This window comes from Schistocerca cancellata, chromosome 1 (genome assembly GCF_023864275.1).
Source record: "Schistocerca cancellata isolate TAMUIC-IGC-003103 chromosome 1, iqSchCanc2.1, whole genome shotgun sequence".
Lineage (NCBI taxonomy): Eukaryota > Metazoa > Arthropoda > Insecta > Orthoptera > Acrididae > Schistocerca > Schistocerca cancellata.
Genome location: NC_064626.1, coordinates 792197716 through 792217176, shown reverse-complemented (window position 1 = coordinate 792217176; position 19461 = coordinate 792197716). Strand labels below are relative to the sequence as shown.

General features: G+C 42.9%; 1 protein-coding gene across 1 annotated transcript in view; it reads left to right on the top strand.

Annotated features, from left to right (window-relative positions):
- LOC126187644 (prion-like-(Q/N-rich) domain-bearing protein 25) overlaps positions 1-19461 on the top strand; it is a 196361-nt gene that overhangs the window by 157097 nt on the left and 19803 nt on the right. Inside the window, exons 4-5 of the mRNA XM_049928847.1 lie at positions 4123-4266; positions 7523-7663. Of these exons, the coding sequence (XP_049784804.1) occupies positions 4123-4266; positions 7523-7663 (285 nt within the window). The remainder of the gene's footprint in view (positions 1-4122; positions 4267-7522; positions 7664-19461) is intronic.

The following is a 19461-nucleotide window of genomic DNA, read 5'->3' as shown; positions in this document are numbered from 1 at the left end:
AAATTTGTCCATCTTTCCCACTATTGTAGTGCCTACTTAGAAGTGACACGTGTTTCTCTGATGCTATGAGCTTCTGAAACGTTTCTGAGAAATCGAGCCTCGTAGTTTTAGGAACCTAGAGCGCCAGCCATCGAGAACCGGCTTCAGCGCTATCAGAGAAGGTGTAGGGAGGAGGAGATTAGTGTTTAACGTCCCGTCGACAACGAGGTCATTAGAGACGGAGCGCAAGCTCGGGTGAGGGAAGGATGTGGAAGGAAATCGGCCGTGCCCTTTCAAAGGAACCATCCCGGCATTTGCCTGAAGCGATTTATGGAAATCACGGAAAACCTAAATCAGGATGGCCGGAGACGGGATTGAACCGTCGTTCTCCCGAATGCGAGTCCAGTGTGCTAACCACTGCGCCACATCGCTCGGTCAAGGCGTAGGGCCTATTGCGTTTGAGCAACACCACTTTTTTTTTCTTTCGTAATCACTACAGAAAATGTTTCTTCGCAAATGGACAATACCAATAATAATCTAAGAGATGCTTTCGTCGGCTACGTATACTCCATATATTATAAGGAATTGTGATATAATGATCATTTGTTTATCGACTAACTGAGAACCCTGCGTTGCGCGGGCACGTGTTTGTCGCAATTCCAATCGTAAATCTCCTCTTTATCTCTCTCTCTCTCTGTCCATCCCCTCTACTCTCCTTTCTGTGTCCATCTCCTCCTCCCCTTCTCCTTGTGCTTCGTGTTGTCCCCCCCCTCTCTCTGTCTGTCTCCCCCTCTTTTCTCCACGTTATCACTCCCACCCCAGTAAGAGTTTGCTGGTTCTCACCCCCACAGTATTTCCCTCCAGTTACAGTAGTAAGTAATATGTGTTACAAGTTCGGTGGAAATCGATCCAGGGATTTAGAAGGACTTTTTACCCGCGGTATTGCCCGCATACCCACATGCCACATATATTTAACATACGTCACTCACATTTGTACACATACTTTATCTGTCTCTCTAAAGAATTTCGCACTGGAGTTTCATATTCACGCTGCTGAGTGTTTCTGACGTCACATCTCCCGAACTATATGTTGTACAACGATATAATTTTGTAGGTACATTCAGTGGAATATGTGGATACTGTATTTGGATACTGTATTCTAAATGAGTTGCGAATAGAGTTAGTAGCAAAGAAGTAATAAATTTAAACGTCATCCATGATTCTTCAGTTTTCACGCATCTCAGTGCTTATGACGTTACTTAGCTATGTGTCGTAGAATGATATAACATTGCTGGTACATTCAGTCGTATATGTGAACTGTGTCTGCAAACTGGATCGCGAATACATTAAGTAGTAAAAAAGCAACCGTCACGCCTAATGCAGCAATTTTACAGCATGAACAGTGAATATTTATGAAGTAAGAAACTTTTTTCCTTTCTTCATTTTGTGGAGGTCTCCAGCGAGAAAAAGTTTCGTATAGGTTTAAAATTCATTGCAAGGTTTGTTGCAAGTCACTAAGTGCCCAGTTCTCAAATACTGGATGAAGAAAGTGTGGATATTCGCGGGTCGTGGGCTACACTTCTTTTGCACTCCCACCTCCATCCCCTTGGTAGGCAGGCGCTTCTTATCCTCTTGAATCGGGAAGGTGGTTTAGGAGCAGATGTGGAACATACATACATATATGCTTACATACATCAATTTTTATAATATTTATGGATACATTTGTGTGTGTGCCTGCTTTGAATAACTTTCTATGTATTTGAGACTTGAGCCTGTGTGTACCGGCACATAAGTGATAACTTCCTCGCTTATACCTCGCCACGAATGTACGACAGTGTTTATTATGATTATTATTGTTGTTGCTTTCTGAAGAAACACGATTCGTTGAAGCGATGTATGTGTTTGTTAGGGAAAAAAAAAGAAAATTATCTTACTCGAATGCAGTACTGAACAAACTTCTGGTTGGTGAGTTATCACCATTACTCGACGGCTGGCATTCAACAGACTCGTAAAAATTTGAAACTCGATTTCTCCAAAACGCTTGTGAAGCACGTCGTACCAGATCAGTATTTGTTGCAGCTAAGTATGTACTGCAACAATGCAAAAGATAAGCAACATCGGTGACCCGACGGGTGTGTGCTTGCCTTGCAAGTAGTGCGAGATTGAGGTATTTTTTACCGTTGTTCCGGCATTCAATCCACGTGACAACATTTAACTATGTTTTCTAATTCTACAATCCTCCCTTAACTGGTGTCATACGTCTAAGAGACGGCTGTCGAGCTTTCTGGTGCACATCCGCTCCCGTTCTTGGGTCGTTTCGCCCTTTCCCACCGCATACCTTTCAGTTGTAATGCTGGTTTCTTGCTTTGAAGGTGGGGCGCCGATCGCACTATTTGACCTTCAGTAAATCCGCAGTAAAGTCGCCATGACGTCTCGCAGACGTATGATACCAGTTGTGTGATCATTATCCGTCGGACGCGTTTAACAACATTGCATGTTTCTTGCGATAACAGTGGTATAATATTATTATTGTTATTACTGACAGTATCTCGTAATTTATTTGCACAATATGGAGCCTCTCCTAGCTCGATATCACCATTCAAAACAGCCTGAAAAGACAGGATACTCTCAAAGAGTTATGTGAGTAAACGAACCAGATTTAGAAAAGCATTTGGGAAGGAAAGATTAATGAAGTATTGGACGACAGTGACACTGATCGAGATTTCGAGATAGAGAGTGCTGACAATACGAATTCAAAACTGGTAGGTGGATGAGAGTGGTGGTGATGATGGAACGGTGGACATACAAACATATGAACGTTATCTGAGTCAAAAACAGTCATATCGCCGAGATTTCTACTTTTGTGGTAGGGGAAGCTGTTGCAAATGGAGAAAAGCACCAGATCCAACTAATGTCAGAACAAGACAACGTAACATAGCGTTGCAGATACCTGGTCTGTGACTTAGGGGAAATGCCTCGGGTAGGAATCCAGATGCAGAACAACTCTCGGGTCTACTTTTACTCATAACATTTTAGATGAGAACTTCAGTGATTGATGAATAACATCTGTAAAATAAAAGTACTTCCAAACGAACATACCTTTCTTACATGATATTCATGTTCTTGGATTTCTGAAGTCTGCCAGACATCAAGATATCAGTTACGTTACTTGTATTCACAGCAGTCTCGAAATCTGGCAGTGAATCTATAGACGATATTTTCTCATTGGGTGGAACCGAACGTATTATTTTTGACAGAAAAAGGTTTAGTTCACAGCCACACCTCTTTTATTTGGTAAACCAGACGAGGGGACAGAAAACAAATCAGATGCTACTGCCACAGTGTCAAACATTTTTAACATCTTTATTGTGAACTGTCAGCAGTGTTACTCCCCAGGCTATGCTATGTTTATTGATGAAATCCTTGTGCCTTTCCATGGTCGCTGTAGACTTCGGATGTAGCTGCCAAGAAAACTGGCGCAATACGGGTTAAGGATTGTGTGTATCAGGAGACAGTACTTAACACAGCACCCGGATTGTGGTCTCTAAGAAATTTAAAAGTTAGCAAATAAATGTGAATTTATTCTTGAAACTCTCCAGCAATTTTGTTTCTGTTTCTGTTTCCTTGTCGCTTGAGAAAGACTGGCACAGTGTGAGTTTAATAACGAAAAGCTTCATTTCTAGATTTTTGAGAAAGGTAGGGGAGTCCACTTTTTCGGAACATCACTTGCGTATTTTCTGTATTGTCTTCTTGATTATTAAAATTAATTATGATATTTCCGTTTCATATGTTTTAAAACACATGTGTAACTATTTGAGGTCATTGTTTGAAACAACAGTAAAATTTTGGAGTCTGACAGACAGCATGATACCATTTATGTTATAAAACCGTATGATCCCAGTTAAGGGTTGATGCACCGCGGTTTTCTTGTGTGTTTTTATAGGATGCGATCTTATACTGAATACAACAAAGGTATCAACCCTTCAACTGTCCCAACAATCACAATCCTTACTTTTATGAGCAGTACTGTACAGCCTCTAAAAATTGGGGGGTGGGGGTGGGGGGGGGGGTATGTCAGGTTTAAGCTTCGGCCATGCTCCGTGCTGTCACGTGTACAGTGCTGGATGTGTTCGCATGTTCCAGCTGCCACAACTGTGGGCGATCCCTGCTTCCTGACCGAGCAGTGCGTTATGAACCTGAGCGAGAACTCCGTCTGCGACAGCGCCGGGCGCTGTCAGTGCCGCGAGAATGCGCACTTTGTGGAGGGGCGGTGTCATCGCACCTCAAGTAAGTGTTCGCAGCTCAGCTACAGCTTTACTTAGTCAGCTGGACAGCCAGAAGGTGATCATTTTCTTACTGCCACAGTATTTATTCTAACTGAGCTCATCGTCAATTTTTTAAAATGTGAACGACGTGAGAGAGTTCGTGTTTTATGACTGGACATTCAGAGCTCTCATTATTGCTGTATGGGAACCAGTACAAATAAGTTACTTCATTATATCTTAGATTAAGCTTTTTCTAGTATTAAGGGGTGCATTCTACATATTCTGTTTTGAAATATTTGTTAATAAACTTTAGGTATCCCGACCCTATCTGTGCACTCTGTAATAGTTATAACATTCTTAGTCACATACTTTATGTTTTGATATAATTATGTAGCAAGTAATTTCTTGGCTGAAGTTGTATGAATTCCAATGATATACAAGTGTTGCTGTAGATAATTATGTTGTAGCTATATTACTGTGGTGTAGTTCAACGCGGCTGGAACGGTTAAAAACCCTTACAATTCGAGATAGCCTTGTATGCTTGAGTTAGATATGTGTAATATTCGGTTATTTGATCACGACAGTCCTTCGTATGCTTAGTTAGGGTGCATGCGACGGGATAGGCAACGTCATTTCCACACTCTCTGCCTTTTTCGGTTTCTTACAAGGGAAACTCCTCATCCATCGCACCCCCCCCCCCCCCCTCTCAGATTTAGTTGTAACGGCCCAATGGACAGATGGACAGTGGACAGCCTCTCAGAAACTGAACACAGATCAAGCATGAAAACAGGAAGAAGGTGTAATGAAGTGTGATAAGGGAAGCAAAATAGAAAAATAGAAAGAAAAACACAAACAGTGAACAGTCCAAGCTCAAGATGTGCAGCGTTGAGCATACGTGCGTAGCCATGGCGTTGTGGTTATGTTGTTACGGTGCTGGACTGTGAAAGGGGAGATCAGCTTCATACCTCGCTCATGCCAATTTTTTTTCCACAAAATTATGAACTATCCGTTCGGTCATTGACGTGTCCGTTCTCTGCGTTCTAATGTGTGTCTGGGTCGTGGTGTAACTTCCGTTTGCAACAGCGAGATGTAAGAAAGAGACCTCCAGACTTACGTACCTCCTATTTGTTCTACTCAGGTACCACATGTTATGACTGTTGCGTTCCGTTTTGGAAGTTTTGACTTTTAAGTTCTCTTGTTGTAACATAGTTCACAACCGCTTATTTTTGTTTTCATTTCTGTGAGAGGTCTACGGGCGATCTTGCCTGCTCTCACTATTCACCACGTTTACTTGCGACGGTAATGTGTTCTTATCACAGGACTCTTATTCTTTAACCAGTGTATAGTATGACAATTGCCAAGACTGTAGGAGAACAGATAGGTCAATGACCGGACGGAAAGTTAATAATTTTCTGAAAAAATGTCTGGGTGGTACGAGCGATATTTGTATCTGCCACTCCGCAGTTCAACGCAGTGATCACACAACCACGACACGGTGATCATTACTATAAGCACGATGTGCAGATCTTCAACTTGGATCGTCCACTGTTTCTCTTTTGCCTCTTTTTTTCATAATTCAGTGGATCTTCTTCCTGTTTTCATGCTTGATCTGTGTTCAGTTTTTGACGGGATGTCTACTTGGCCGTCTTACATCTAAATCTGAGTGGGGTGCGATGGGGAGTTGCCCTTGTTAGTCAGTGCGACCTCAGTACCTCTCCTAGTATATCATAATTCCGTTACACGAAATCAAATGTGTCCAGTATTTTGGCTTTGCCTTTGCATAACACTAGTTCTTCTTAATTTCGGCAACACGATTCTGGAAAAAACTGCATCATAATATTGATATTATCGAAAGCCACTCTACATTCGAGACGAAATTACAGCTTTGTCTATTATCGTCGGTGCAGCTTCCCTCTCAGCATATTTCAGCTGTTTTCTTTCTGTGCAACAGAAAACCACTGTCTCTACCACATTGTTGCTTCCTTCCATCTCATCTGCTAATCTTACCCTATTATTTCTCGCTGTTCCTATGATGAGTCTGCTTGTCCACGTTTGATTCCTTCTCTGCTGCTGCCACAAGTTTCTGTTAGCTATCATTATTCCCATTCGACGAGAACTTAACGAAGGCTGCTGAACACAATGTCAATAAGACTGGCGTTTCTTAAATTCCATGTATTCATTTCCGTAACTGTGAATATTATTATCTTTTTTAATATTATGTACTACTATTTATAGCGTAATGTTGATTCAGTAAGAATGTCTGATTAGGTGTAAAAGATGGTCGTTGCCTTGTTCTTAATTTTCTGCAATTGATGATTTATTTACTTTCGATTTCTGAGAATTTTTGCTCTCTGACAACACAGCATAAAATTATTTTGGTAGCTACTGCACTTATAAGGCTCAGGACAAAACTTCTTCTTCTTCTTTTGCGCTTTCTGGATTGGGCTTTAACCCTTAAAATACCAAGCGGGTGCGGGGCGGTACTTCATGCCCACCTTTCCAAAACATTATCTAGTCATGTACCTTATATTTTAAAATTTTGAAACAAAAAAATTTTGTGTCTTTAAAGACAACCTCAGCCAAATTCAGTAACTGTTTGAAATTTTTCAGTAAAACTTTACCCGAAAATTTAAGTGTTAATAGTGGATGTGACTTTTCACAACAGTTATATTCATATTTCCAGGTTCAGGATTCTTCTTACGCGTCTATATATCTTAACAAGTATGGTGTGAATAAAAGATAACAACAATAATGGAAATTTGTATAAAAAAAACTTGTGGTGATCATAAAGCAGCCTATAACCCCATGGTTATGGAAAATACGTAGGCATTGCTAAAATTGTGCTAAAAGATCTTTTCGAGTACTGAACTCTACTTACACATCCGTTCCTATTTAAAAATGTGTTGTTAATGACAGTTAACAAAAATAAACGATTTTTTAAAAATTTGTTATGATATGCATAAAGTTCTCCCCTCCACCTTGACAGTATATATATTATGGAAAATGCGTTGATATTGCTGGGTTAACCTGTTCCGTCTTTACAGTTTATCGGCTAATCTCCGCTTAGATCTTCCTAAAACTTTTCTATCAGTGGTGCTATAATTTAGTGATAACTTGTGAAATTTTTTGTTAAGTATGTGTGTATAGTACACAAATTAAACTTAATTGGACATTCGGTTGGTTCTGCTTGCAACTCTTATTGTATTTTCTGCATTGAATGTTTGAAGTATTTGACTTTCGCCTTAACGCCTAATGTTCGGCCGTTGTGTCTTTTTCAGGGGCTGGCGAGTCCTGCCGCGTGAGTAACGACTGTCACATTGACAATCCAAACGTGATGCTGAGCTGCCTCTATCAGGTCTGTGTGTGTCCCCAGCAGTACAGACCTGTTAACAATGGCTCTGACTGTGTACGCACATTGGGTTAGTTTATTGATAATTACGTTACTTAATTACGTAAAGCGCGCAAAGAAAGTGGTTTCTTATTCTCTGTGTAGGCTGGGTTTGTTTTCAAGACCTTACATCTCAGAAGAAAATGTCAACAAAATTTACAATCCTTAAATATATATAGGGTGTTTCATAACTAATAGCTGCCGCGCGGAGTGGCCGCGCGGTTTGAGGCGTCGTGTCACGAATTGTGCGGCCCCTCCCGCCGGAGGTTCGAGTCCTCCCTCGGGCATGGATGTGTGTCTCGTTCTTAACATAAGTTAGTTTAAGTTAGTTTAAGAAGTGTGTAAGTCTAGGGACCGATGACCTAAGCAGTTTGGTCCCTTAGGAACTCACACACATATTTAATTAATAGCGTAAACGCACACAGTTGAAAGTACATATACTAGAAGCAAAAAGTCTTAGTAAACATGGACTCTAAAACGCATATCTTACGAACTATGGACAATTCATCTTCGATGCTTCGAATTAAAGCTCTTCTACTGCAACCTCTTTGCTGTTCATATTTTTGGAACAGGTAGTATGGAGGAAAAGAAGAAAACAAATCCAGTAAAATTGGCTCTAAAGTGCATACTTCAAAAGCTATCAGCACTTCTGCATCTTCGATACTATGAAACAAATCTCTTCTATTGCAAACTCTTTGCTTTTCTTATATTTGGAACAGGTAGTGTGGACCGAAACAAGAAAAAAACGTCCAGCAAACATGCGCTCTAAAGTGCATACCTTAAGAGGTATGAGCACTTGTTCAGCGGAAGAGATGTACTTCACAATAGCGAAGATGACGGAGTGCTCGCAGCTCTGACGGCAAGCACTTTAGGGACTATGTTTGCTGAGACTTTTTGCCTTGAGTATTGCGTACTTTCATCTATATGGTTTTCATAACTGATTATAGTCTAACCGTCCTTTTTAGACTTCCGTGCCTCAATCCGTAAAAACGGAACCCTTGTAGGATCACTTCGTTGTCCGGTTGTTTGTTTGTCTGCCTTACAGTTAAAAATTCTTTTTTCCAGGAACGGGTAAACATATCAAGCTAAAATTTATGTCACATACTCAATTCTATGATCGCTCGGCAATAAAATATTAAAGCTTCTAAGTCAATGCAACAAAAAGCTACAACCATTTTTGTCACATTTTTTAATACTCACAAACTCACACATCAAAATCCGTAGAGTACTTTCCGTTGGCCTAGAACCATGAAATTTGCCTAAAAGGAAGATTCCACAGTGAAACCAAAGGAAAAAATCCGAAAACTGTAAATCTGTAACTATATCACATGAAAAAAAATGTTTTTCCTCTCTTGTATGAGTGTTTGTCCATCTGTTAAGACCCCTTTTACTCGCGCATTTGTAAGACACGTTTTTCTTAGGGAAGTTTAGACGTATGAAGCTGAAATTTATGGCACAATCTGAGGTCTCTGGTCGCTTGGCGCTATAGTAAATGTTAGCTTCTAAGTCAATGCAATCGAAATGTACGGTCATTTATGTCTCGCAAACTCACTCATCAAAACCTATAGCTTCCGTTAATCGATAATGATCAAATTTCGAAAGAAGTAATGTTTCACAGTACAAGTAGGCCTAAAGAAAAAATCCGAAAATAGTTAATTTGTAATTATGTCACACGAATAAAATATTTCTCCTGTCAGATGAAGATGGTATCTGTTCCCGAAAGAACAGATACCATTGATGACCGTGCAGCTTCTCTAGAATGAAGTGATAATTAAATCGAAACCCCTTAGCTGCCGACAGGTGTTGTTGATATACATAATGGGGACAGCTGAAAATGTGTGCCCCGACCGGGACTCGAACCCGGGATGGCAGACGCTCTATTCATCTGAGCCACCGAGGGCACAGAGGATAGTGCGACTGCAGGGACTTATCCCTTGCACGCCTCCTGCGAGACCCACATTCCCAACTGTCCACAACCTACATTCGTAGTACTCCTAATAGATACTTGCCCATTCACTCATTACTCGCGCCAGACTGAGCTGACGAGTCCCATAAGAGTTCGGGCAAAGCGTGTGCATTCGCACAGAAGAAGGTCAAAGGCCGGGTAGCCTTTAACTATATGAATATGGTATCTGTTCCCGAAAGAACAGATACCATTGATGGGACTCGTCAGCTTAGTCTGGCGCGACTAATGAGTGAATTGGCAAATATCTATTAGGAGTACTACGAATGTAGGTTGAGGATAGTTGGGAATGTGGGTTTCGCGGGAGGTGTGCAAGGGATAAATCCCTGCAGTCGCACTATCCTCTGTGCCCTTGGTGGCTCAGACGGATAGAGCGTCTCCCATGTAAACAGGAGATCCCAGGTTCGAGTCCCGGTCGGGGCACACATTTTCAGCTGTCCCCATGATGTATATCTACGCCACCTGTCGGCAGCTAAGGTGTTTCGGTTTAATTATCATTTCTTTCTCCTGTCATTTGTAATCCGACGGCAACCTTAATTTAAAGTAATCAGTAGTTCTGCATTCAGGCAGAGTGGGTCGCAATAGTAAAAGTCAAACATCAGGCAGGAAATGACTCTGTTGTTCATATGATACGCTCCGAAATTTCCAGGAACGATTACTGCACGTAGATACGGCGTTTCAAGTTGTATGTGAAACAAACATTAGCATAGAGACCCAGTCAGCCTGAATACAGTACTACCGACTATTATAATAATGGCCGCCTCTCTTCTGCATGACTTCATGTCATTATTGAACTTATAATATTCTCGAAAATCTTGGAATCGCTGGGACTCATATCTTGCCAGTATCAGTGTCGATGACAAGCAAAAATGGTCGAGATCTCGACTGCCAGAATGGATGGAGTGCCTATATACATAATTAAGTTTGTACGGAACGGTCAGTGCGCGTGTCCTACTCGCACCTCGTTTTTTATTTTTTTTTTATTTTTTATTTTTTATTTTTTTGTCAGACGACGAGTAAAAGGTCTGACATTTGTCAGCTACGCGACAAGCCTCGCCTACTGGAGAGTTCTCTTTCTAACAGAGCCATTCTACACTAATTCGATAGATGATTGCCGGCCGGTGTGGCCGTGCGGTTAAAGGCGCTTCAGTCTGGAACCGCGTGACCGCTACGGTCGCAGGTTCGAATCCTGCCTCGGGCATGGATGTGTGTGATGTCCTTAGGTTAGTTAGGTTTAAGTAGTTCTAAGTTCTAGGCGACTCATGACCTCAGAAGTTAAGTCGCATAGTGCTCAGAGCCATTTTTGATAGATGATTAATGGTTATCTACCCCTGTTCTTCACAAGCACTGTGTGGCCAGCGCACCGCAAAAATGTTTGACTGCCTCAGAAACTCAAAAATGAGAGATATTAACATAAGGACTCGCAGTATTGAGAAACAAATCTACTTGAAGTGGACAAGCCAAGAGGCCCTGCAGGAATTTCAGTTACGCATTAAACTGGATCCGCTGTGGAATTAGGCATTTTTCTACCTCATATTCATGGAGAATCTGTTGAACAGTGAACGATCATGCGTAACTGGAGAAAAGTGCAGTCACTCCGGTTTTCAAAAAGGGTGATGGATCGGATTCCGAGAATTAGAGCCAAATATCGCTTACATACAGCTGTTGGAGGATCCTAGAGCATTTTATAAGCTCAAATACAGTATGCGTTTTGTAACCACAGCTCATGCTCGATATCAACGTGCAGTAATAATTTACAGACAGCAGGTGGCAGCACTGGAAGTGGAGAGTATATAAAGAGTGTTGGAAAGGGGGGGGGGCAATGGAAAGCAGTGCAGTCGTTGTCGTAATGCGGAAACGGAACAATTTATCTGATATCCAAAAGGGCATTAGCTTTCGGGGCAAGGGTGGAAGCATTTCCGAAACGACTAGCTTCGTAAACTGTTCGCGGGCCGCCGTGGTTGCAGCACAAAATGGCAAAATTGTTCTATTCAAAACTGACTCCGAGACAATTGCAACGCACTGCGGGCCATATTTGACAGGCGTGAACGACGGCTGCGGAGATGTGTACAGTCGAATAGACATAGAACCGTTGAGTAACTGACCACCCAGATGAACCAATGGGCTACCAACAGTGTCCCCTCTGTGGTGTCACCGCCAGACACCACACTTGCTAGGTTGTAGCTTTAAATCGGCCGCGGTCCATTAGTACATGTCGGACCCGCGTGTCGCCACTGTCAGTAATTGTAGACCGAGCGCCACCACACGGCAGGTCTAGAGAGACGTACTAGGACTCGCCCCAGTTTTACGACGACTTTGCTAGCGACTACACTGACGAAGCCTTTCTCTCATTTGCCGAGAGACAGTTAGAATAGCCTTCAGCTAAGTCCATGGCTACGACCTAGCAAGGCGCCATTAGCCTTACAGTGCTTGTATTTAAAGAGTCTCATTTGTATCGTCAAGAGCGATGTACCACAATGATGGATTAAAGTTAAGTATTGCAGCAGCTACGTACTTTTCTTTATAGCATTCATTACGTATCCTGTTTCAGACCTCACGCCAGCCGGCGTGTGTAACGCGTGCATTTCGGCTACTTCCGAGTGGCGTAGCTGTATTGATACGCCACAACACCCTCAACGACCGTTCAGATTATGTTGCTATGTACAGATCTTTGCGGCAGGCGCCTGATTCATGCAGACACGCTGACTGCTGTTCATGGATGACGAAGGCCGCCGATACCGTAAATGGACGTCCACAGAGCAGCGACAGGTGGCCTTTTCAAATGAATCACGTCTCATACTACGTCGTTGGCGTGTAGGCGTGGAACGTCTGAAAGCAAAGGGTACAGGGCTGAGAGGGAAGCGTTACGGACGGTGGGATGTTTTCGTGCCGTTTCCTGGGTGATCTCATCATTCTGGAAGGCACAGTGGACCAACAAAAGAATGCATGTATCCTTCGGGGCGATATGCTCCCCTACAAGCAATTTGTTTCTCCTTGGTACGTTGGCATCTACCAGCGGGACAATGCAACGTGTCACAAAACGCTCAAGGTACATATAGGATGAGTTTAACGGGGATGAGTACGTATGGGATGAATTTAACGTACTCCCATGGCCACTAAACTTCCCGGTTTTAAGACCAATCGAGGATCTACGGGCCTACCTCGATCGGGCTGTTGGCGCAATGGATGTTCAACCGAGAAATCCAACACAGCTGAGCACGGCACTGGAGTACGCGTTGCTCCACATCCCTGTCGGTACCTTCTAGAAATTCATTGATTCACTTCCTGCACGTCTCCCAGAGATCCATGCTGCAAAAGGTGGACATTCAGGCTTTTGACAGGTGGTCACAGTAATGTGACTGGACAGTGTATTATGACCGTTCTAGAGGAATCCAACAACCTCTCCCAGAATGAACTCAATTTAAGGAAAAAGTCACTCGTCAGGGATGCAGCTAGCTTCACTCATTCACGACATCGTGCTTACAACATGTGTAGGTGGACAGTTAGATCACGTCTTCCTAGATTTGCGTTCGGCCTTAGCCACTGTACCACATTTTCATCTACTAACAAACATATGATCGTACAGAGTATCATAGCAAATATGTAATTATCCCGATGAATGTTTGCCTAATAGTATACAGTATACTATATTGAACGGTGAATATTAAACATAAAATAGAGGGAGCATCGGTTATGCATCGAGGAAGCTCAGTAGACTTCTGATGTTCTCAGTATACGTAAACGGTTTATCAGTTAGGATCCGCTGCAGTATGTGGCTGTGTGATGACGACGCTGTTGTATTCAGTAACGTAAGGAATTACAAAAAGGCTTGGACAAAATTTCACTTTGGTTGTGATGAATGGCAGCTCTCATTAAATGTGGATAAGTGTAAGACCATGCTTATAACAAACACAGCGAAACCTACAGTACCCAATTATAAAATCTGTGGCCGACGTATAGAGCACGTCGCGGCATATCGTAAGTATTTAGATGTAATACTAAGGAGCAGTATGAAACAAGAGAATCAAATAAAATCGATGTTAGGAAAGGCAGAATTGTTGCAAGAGTAAACAGTAGTACACGTGTAAATGAAATTGCGTACATGCCCCACGGCCACAGTCCGGAGGCAGTCAGATTGCTGCGCAGTTCGCCAACAGCAAGGAAAAAAAAGTTCGAATGGCAGTGTCGTTTGGGAGACCCCAAGGAAGGGATAGGTTCTGCTGCCTTGCTGATGTGCGAGAGTCGTGTCTTCACAGTTGGGGGTGAGATAGCGGCGGTGGGTAGACCACGTTTTAGCCGCTACTGACGCGAGCACACATTGGAAAAAGGACCGTTCGCTCTGGGCCACCCAGAGGCGTACAGCGGAGGAGGAGTTGGGGGAGGGGGAAGGGTAGGGGGAGGGAGCAACACAGCAGAAACAGTCGTGACCGCCCTCAAGAGAAAATTCAAGAAGGATGTTCCTAGGGAAAGTACTGCGCCATTCTGCGCCCCAACGCTACAACTATTACTCTCATTACTAACCTCGTGGAAACACGAGTGCTTCAGCTCGTGCATTATCTCGAGACTTTTAACATTCAAACTCCTTCAGACACATTTTCTATGAATATTTCGTCCATAATGGGCTGCAGCATGGGAGCTGTGACTGTTGACAAATACGAGGGGCCATTAATATGTAACGTAACACATGGTTTTTTTCCGAAAAAGGCTTGTTTTGTTCAGGATTCCTGTGTATCATACTATTCACCATTCTTTTGGCTACAAAAACCTATTTTTCAACGTAATCTCCGCTCAATGCGACGGCCATTCGCTACCTTACTGGGAGGGCCTGTATATCCACATGGTACCACTCTACTGGTCCACGTCGGAGCCGATGTCTTACTGCATCAGTAACCTCACCATCATTCACATACAGCTTCCCGTGGAGTGCATCCTTTGTCGGAAGGTGCGAGATCCGGGCTATAGGGTAGCTGATGAAGGACAGTCCAATGAAGTTTTGCGAGCTCCTGTCGGGTGCGCAGACTAGCGTGGGCCTTGCGTTGTCACGAAGTTCCTTTGCATTCTTGTGGCAACGAACATTCTGAAGTCGTTTCTTCATTTTCCGAGGGTAGCACATTACACTTCCGTCCTCATCGCTGCACCGTGAGGGAGAACATCAAACACAATAAACCCGTAGCAATCCCAGAAGACCGTCGCCATGACTTTACACGCTCAGGGTGCGGCTTTGAACTTTTTCTTCGTAGTAGAGGTGGTGTGGTGCCACTGCATGAGTTGCCGTTTTGCTTCTGGTTCGAAGTGAGGTACCCATGTTTCATTGCCTGTGACGACATTCGACAAAAACTTGTCACGATGAGCCCCGTAATGCGCAAGCAGTTCCTCAGGGATAGTCCATCTTTGCTCTTTATGGTCTCCTGTTAGACGGTGAGGAGCCCAGCGGGTTAGCACCTTTGAGTATCCCAACTGGTGGACGAGTGTGTCAGCACTACCGGCGGAGACGTCCAGTTTTGCAGCGAGGTGTTTGATTGTGATCCGCCGATCATTTCGAAAGATTGAGTCCGCTTCCGATATTGCAGGTGTCACAGGTGTGTGCGGCCAATCGCCACGAGAGAGATGGCTCAGGTTAGTGCGTCCTTGTTGGGATGATGACAGACGCTTCGCCCAACAACTCACCGTGCTTTTGTTCACTGCCATGTCTCCGTAGACATTCTACAAGCGTCTATGAATATCTGCGATGCTCTGGTTTTGCGCCAAAAGAAACTCAATGACAGCCCTCTGCTTGGAACGCACCTCTCTTACAGACGCCATTTTGAATCCTACAAATAGCGCCGCAACTTTTCGAAAGTTCATGAAGCCATAACAGCTGAAGCGTTAATATTCCACTATGTCCCACAGCAAATTCGGTATTTTTTCAACCAAAACTGGCCTAGAAAAAAAGGTGTTGGATTACTTATTGAATACCCCTCGTATGAAGTTTACTCAGTCGTATTTATTTCCCTGCTACACGTTCGGTGGTTTACACCATCATCTTCAAATGAAGAATGCCGTTGCTATGTCACTGGCGTTGGTGTAAAGAACAGGCGCCTTTTCAAAGCAACAGATCATGTGCAAGGAAGGTTATATATGGTCTTTTGTTGGTGATAAAATTCAGTTTCCAGAAAAGGCACTATTTTGTAAAAAAAACGTGAGTTTGTAAGAGTAACGTCAATTTGCTAGGGAAGCAGACTCACAAATATGCTGCATAATGCTATTTGTTGTAGGTGTTCTTTGCTGTACAGTATGTTTACTGTGTCATTTCACATAAAGGTGTTATCCATGTGAGAGACATGCTTGTTTACGTCGAGTAGAAAGATAATTGAAAGGTGCAGTTACCGGTGCTTGGGTATTTTTTTAATGTACATCACTTTTCAGTTACTATTACATGTACATATTCAGTCAGATTTTAAAATACAAGATAAAACACACGCACACACACACGCACACACACACACACACACACACACACACACACAAAAGTGCCGCTACCTCTCATTCAGATAGCTTCTCAGTTGGCATCACAATCCTAAGACAAAAGAAAAAAATAAAAGAAACAACGCACCACGAAAAAATTATCCGAGTCGGATGGAAATCGATAGATGTGATGTACAAGTACACACAAAAGATGATTACAACTTTAAAAAAAATTGGATGACTTAGTCGAGAGAAACAGCTTCACAATTTGAGCAAGTCTATAACGCGTTGGTCCGGCACTGGCCCGTATGCAAGCAGTTATTCGGCTTGGCACTGGTTGACAGCGTTGTTGAATGTACTCCATGGGCATATCGTGCCAGTTCCGTGTCATTGGCGCATTACATTGTCAAAATCTTGAGCTGGTTGGAGGTCATTGCCCATAATGCTCCAAATTTCTCAGTAGGGATGAGATTCGGCCTCTTTGCTGACAAACGTAGGGTTTCACTAGCTCAAAGACAAGCAGTAGGAACCCTCATCGTGTGCAGGCGGGCATTATGTTGCTAAAATATAAGGCCAGGGTGGTTTGCCTTGAAGGACAACTAAATTGGGTGTAGAGTATCTGTAAGGGTGCCGCGGATGACGTCTAAATGGGTATACGGCGGGTGACAGTCAGGCTCGTATCCCGACTGGAGTAGAATTGTCTTCATTGATGAGTCCTGCTTGAAACTGAGGCCCGATGAATAGCAGAGCCCTAAGAAGTGGTAGTACACACTCCACTTTTGCAGACCATCTAATACAAGAAAACCACCACCCAAAAAACATGGAGACTGATCTGAAGATCCTCAGAGAAAGCAACAGTCTCTATCAAAAACTCACAATAGAGACCTACCACATACAAAAAGCAATAATACAACGAAACACAGTCCTGAATGAAAATACTACACTGTGCAACGAAACACTGTTTGGAACACTCAATGAACTTTTCCAAAATGACTCCCCACAAAAAACATAAAAAACTTGTGTTTTCTGGGTTCTCAACCCACCTCTCTTTCCATCTCCCTCTCTCTCTCTCTCTCATACACACACACACACACACACACACACACACACACACACACACACATTCAAAAGCAACGCCATAACAAACAAAAGACCAACGATTAACAAGTGAGCAGCGGCGATAACATGACACCTCTCATTCAGTGTGTTCTCAGAAGAGTCTGTGCAGATCACATTTCGCCACATTTTGTGTAAGTGCATGTGAAGTGAAGTAGTGAGCGGAAATTTGCGATAAATTGGGCAAAAGCAATGCACCAAACAGCTACTGATTGAGACACCAACCAGGAACACGAAACAGGACGGAAAATGTAAGTGCAGAACGTCCAAAACCTCTACCCTCGAAACAGCTCTCCACAAATACGTAATAATTTTCTTCATGGCTAGTTTGCAGATGTCATGCTGTCAAAAAATCGACGTAAACGAGCACTAAATTCGATGCATAACAATACAGTTCAGTTAGCGATGTAATTTTAAGATGAGTGCCCAACAAAACGAAGCAACTTGCAAATATTGTATTTCTTATGCCTACAACAGTTATATTATTACAAATGTGATATACTTTATAGTAATAAAATCTGATCCACAGAAGATGACACATTGGTGTCGAAACATGTCTGGGTAAATATAAAAAAATAAACTAATTGCGTTTGCATAAGGCTGATTTCCAAAACCACCAAGCAGAAACGTGTCTGGAAACCCGCGTTGGGACACCATCCTGACTGTCGGCCATCATACAACCCGGTAGTCGGGAGTGCCATTTCATTCTATAGCGGGATCTCGTCGGTTGTCATCTGCGGCATCCTCGCGAAACAGCGGTACGCGGTCGATATTCTGCGCCTTATTTTATTGCAGTTCGTGACAAGTCATCCTGAATTTACATTTCAGTACATGGCGAGAATTTCTACTGCTTGCCTTCGTGCTTACTAAACCCTACCTTGGCCAGCAAGATCAACAGATCTCCCCCCCCCCCCCCCCCAATTGACAACGTCCGGTGTATTATGTACACGGTCCTCCAGCCAGCTCGGGTTTTTGACAGAATTTGGGACGACACCCCTCAGCAGGACATCCAACATCTCCGTCCCTGGAAGGCCCAACGGAACCGACCGGCCGCCGTGTCATTCTCAGCCCACTGACAACGAAACAGTCTCTTCTGCATGTAAACAACACCATAAACAGATATTCTGAAAAGTATTTTCACGAATATTATCTCAATAGTAAAACAATCATAGCAACGATAAGATGGGAGTGGAGTGGGCCGCACTTTATTGATTTTCTTTCGGAATTAGAAACAGACCAAGAGGCAAAGGATCAGACAAAAGTGAAATGAGCTACGTGACGTGTTCCCTAAGTACTTTTATAAACTAAATATCGGTGTTTTGATGTCTTGAAATGTTTGCAATACAGATACCTGCTTTTTATTCCCAACAGTGTGTTGAATTTACCGCATTCCATGTGATCTCAGCTCGTGCAGTATTCTGCTGGCACGGGGACCACTACGCCGGACTCGCTAGTTGCCAATCGTGACACGCTTCAGAGCTTCATTTGTCGCTTGTTGGTTGCTTTGCCAGGAGAAACACGCCTTTGAGATGTCATTCAAAATTTACATCAGTTACCTGTTAAAATTGAAAAACTTACTGCATCTCCTTCAAACATTCAAAGCAATCCTCTTGCACATACACGCAACCTTTTCCTGGCTTTGGTCTGTCAGGTACGTGGTTACGTTATTCTTATTTATTTGGTCCGTTTATGATATGACAAGACTAGCAATCAACATAAAAGGTCACATTTAACTAATGAATGATTTAGTCCGTACTAATTCGAAATACTAATTTACCTATCACAGGTACTCTAATTCGGAAAGTCCGTTTGCAGGAACATCTAAAGGAACATGCAGATAAATGGAAATTATTTAACAGATGGCAGGGGATTGAGCCAACAGTTTGGTCTGAGAAGCGGGACATACTAGTGACAATACATCAAAACCTCATCAATAACCTGTCCCGTATATGAATAATCATCTCGTCCATGACAGAAAGCGAGGCACAAGGTGCAGAAACAACTTGACTAGAAGAAGGGATCGCTTGGTAGGACATATTCTGAGGCATCAAGGGATCACAAATTTAGTATTGGAGAGCAGCGCGGAGGGTAAAAATCGTAGAGGGAGACCAAGAGATGAATACACTAAACAGATTCAGAAGGATGTAGGTTGCAGTAGGTACTGGGAGTTGAAGAAGCTTTCACAGGATAGAGTAGCACGGACAGCTGCATCAAACCAGTCTCTGGACTGAAGACCACAACAACAACAACCCAATGTGATTCTACTTCCTTTAGAAATCTTTGACACCGAGACAAATTCTTTTCGG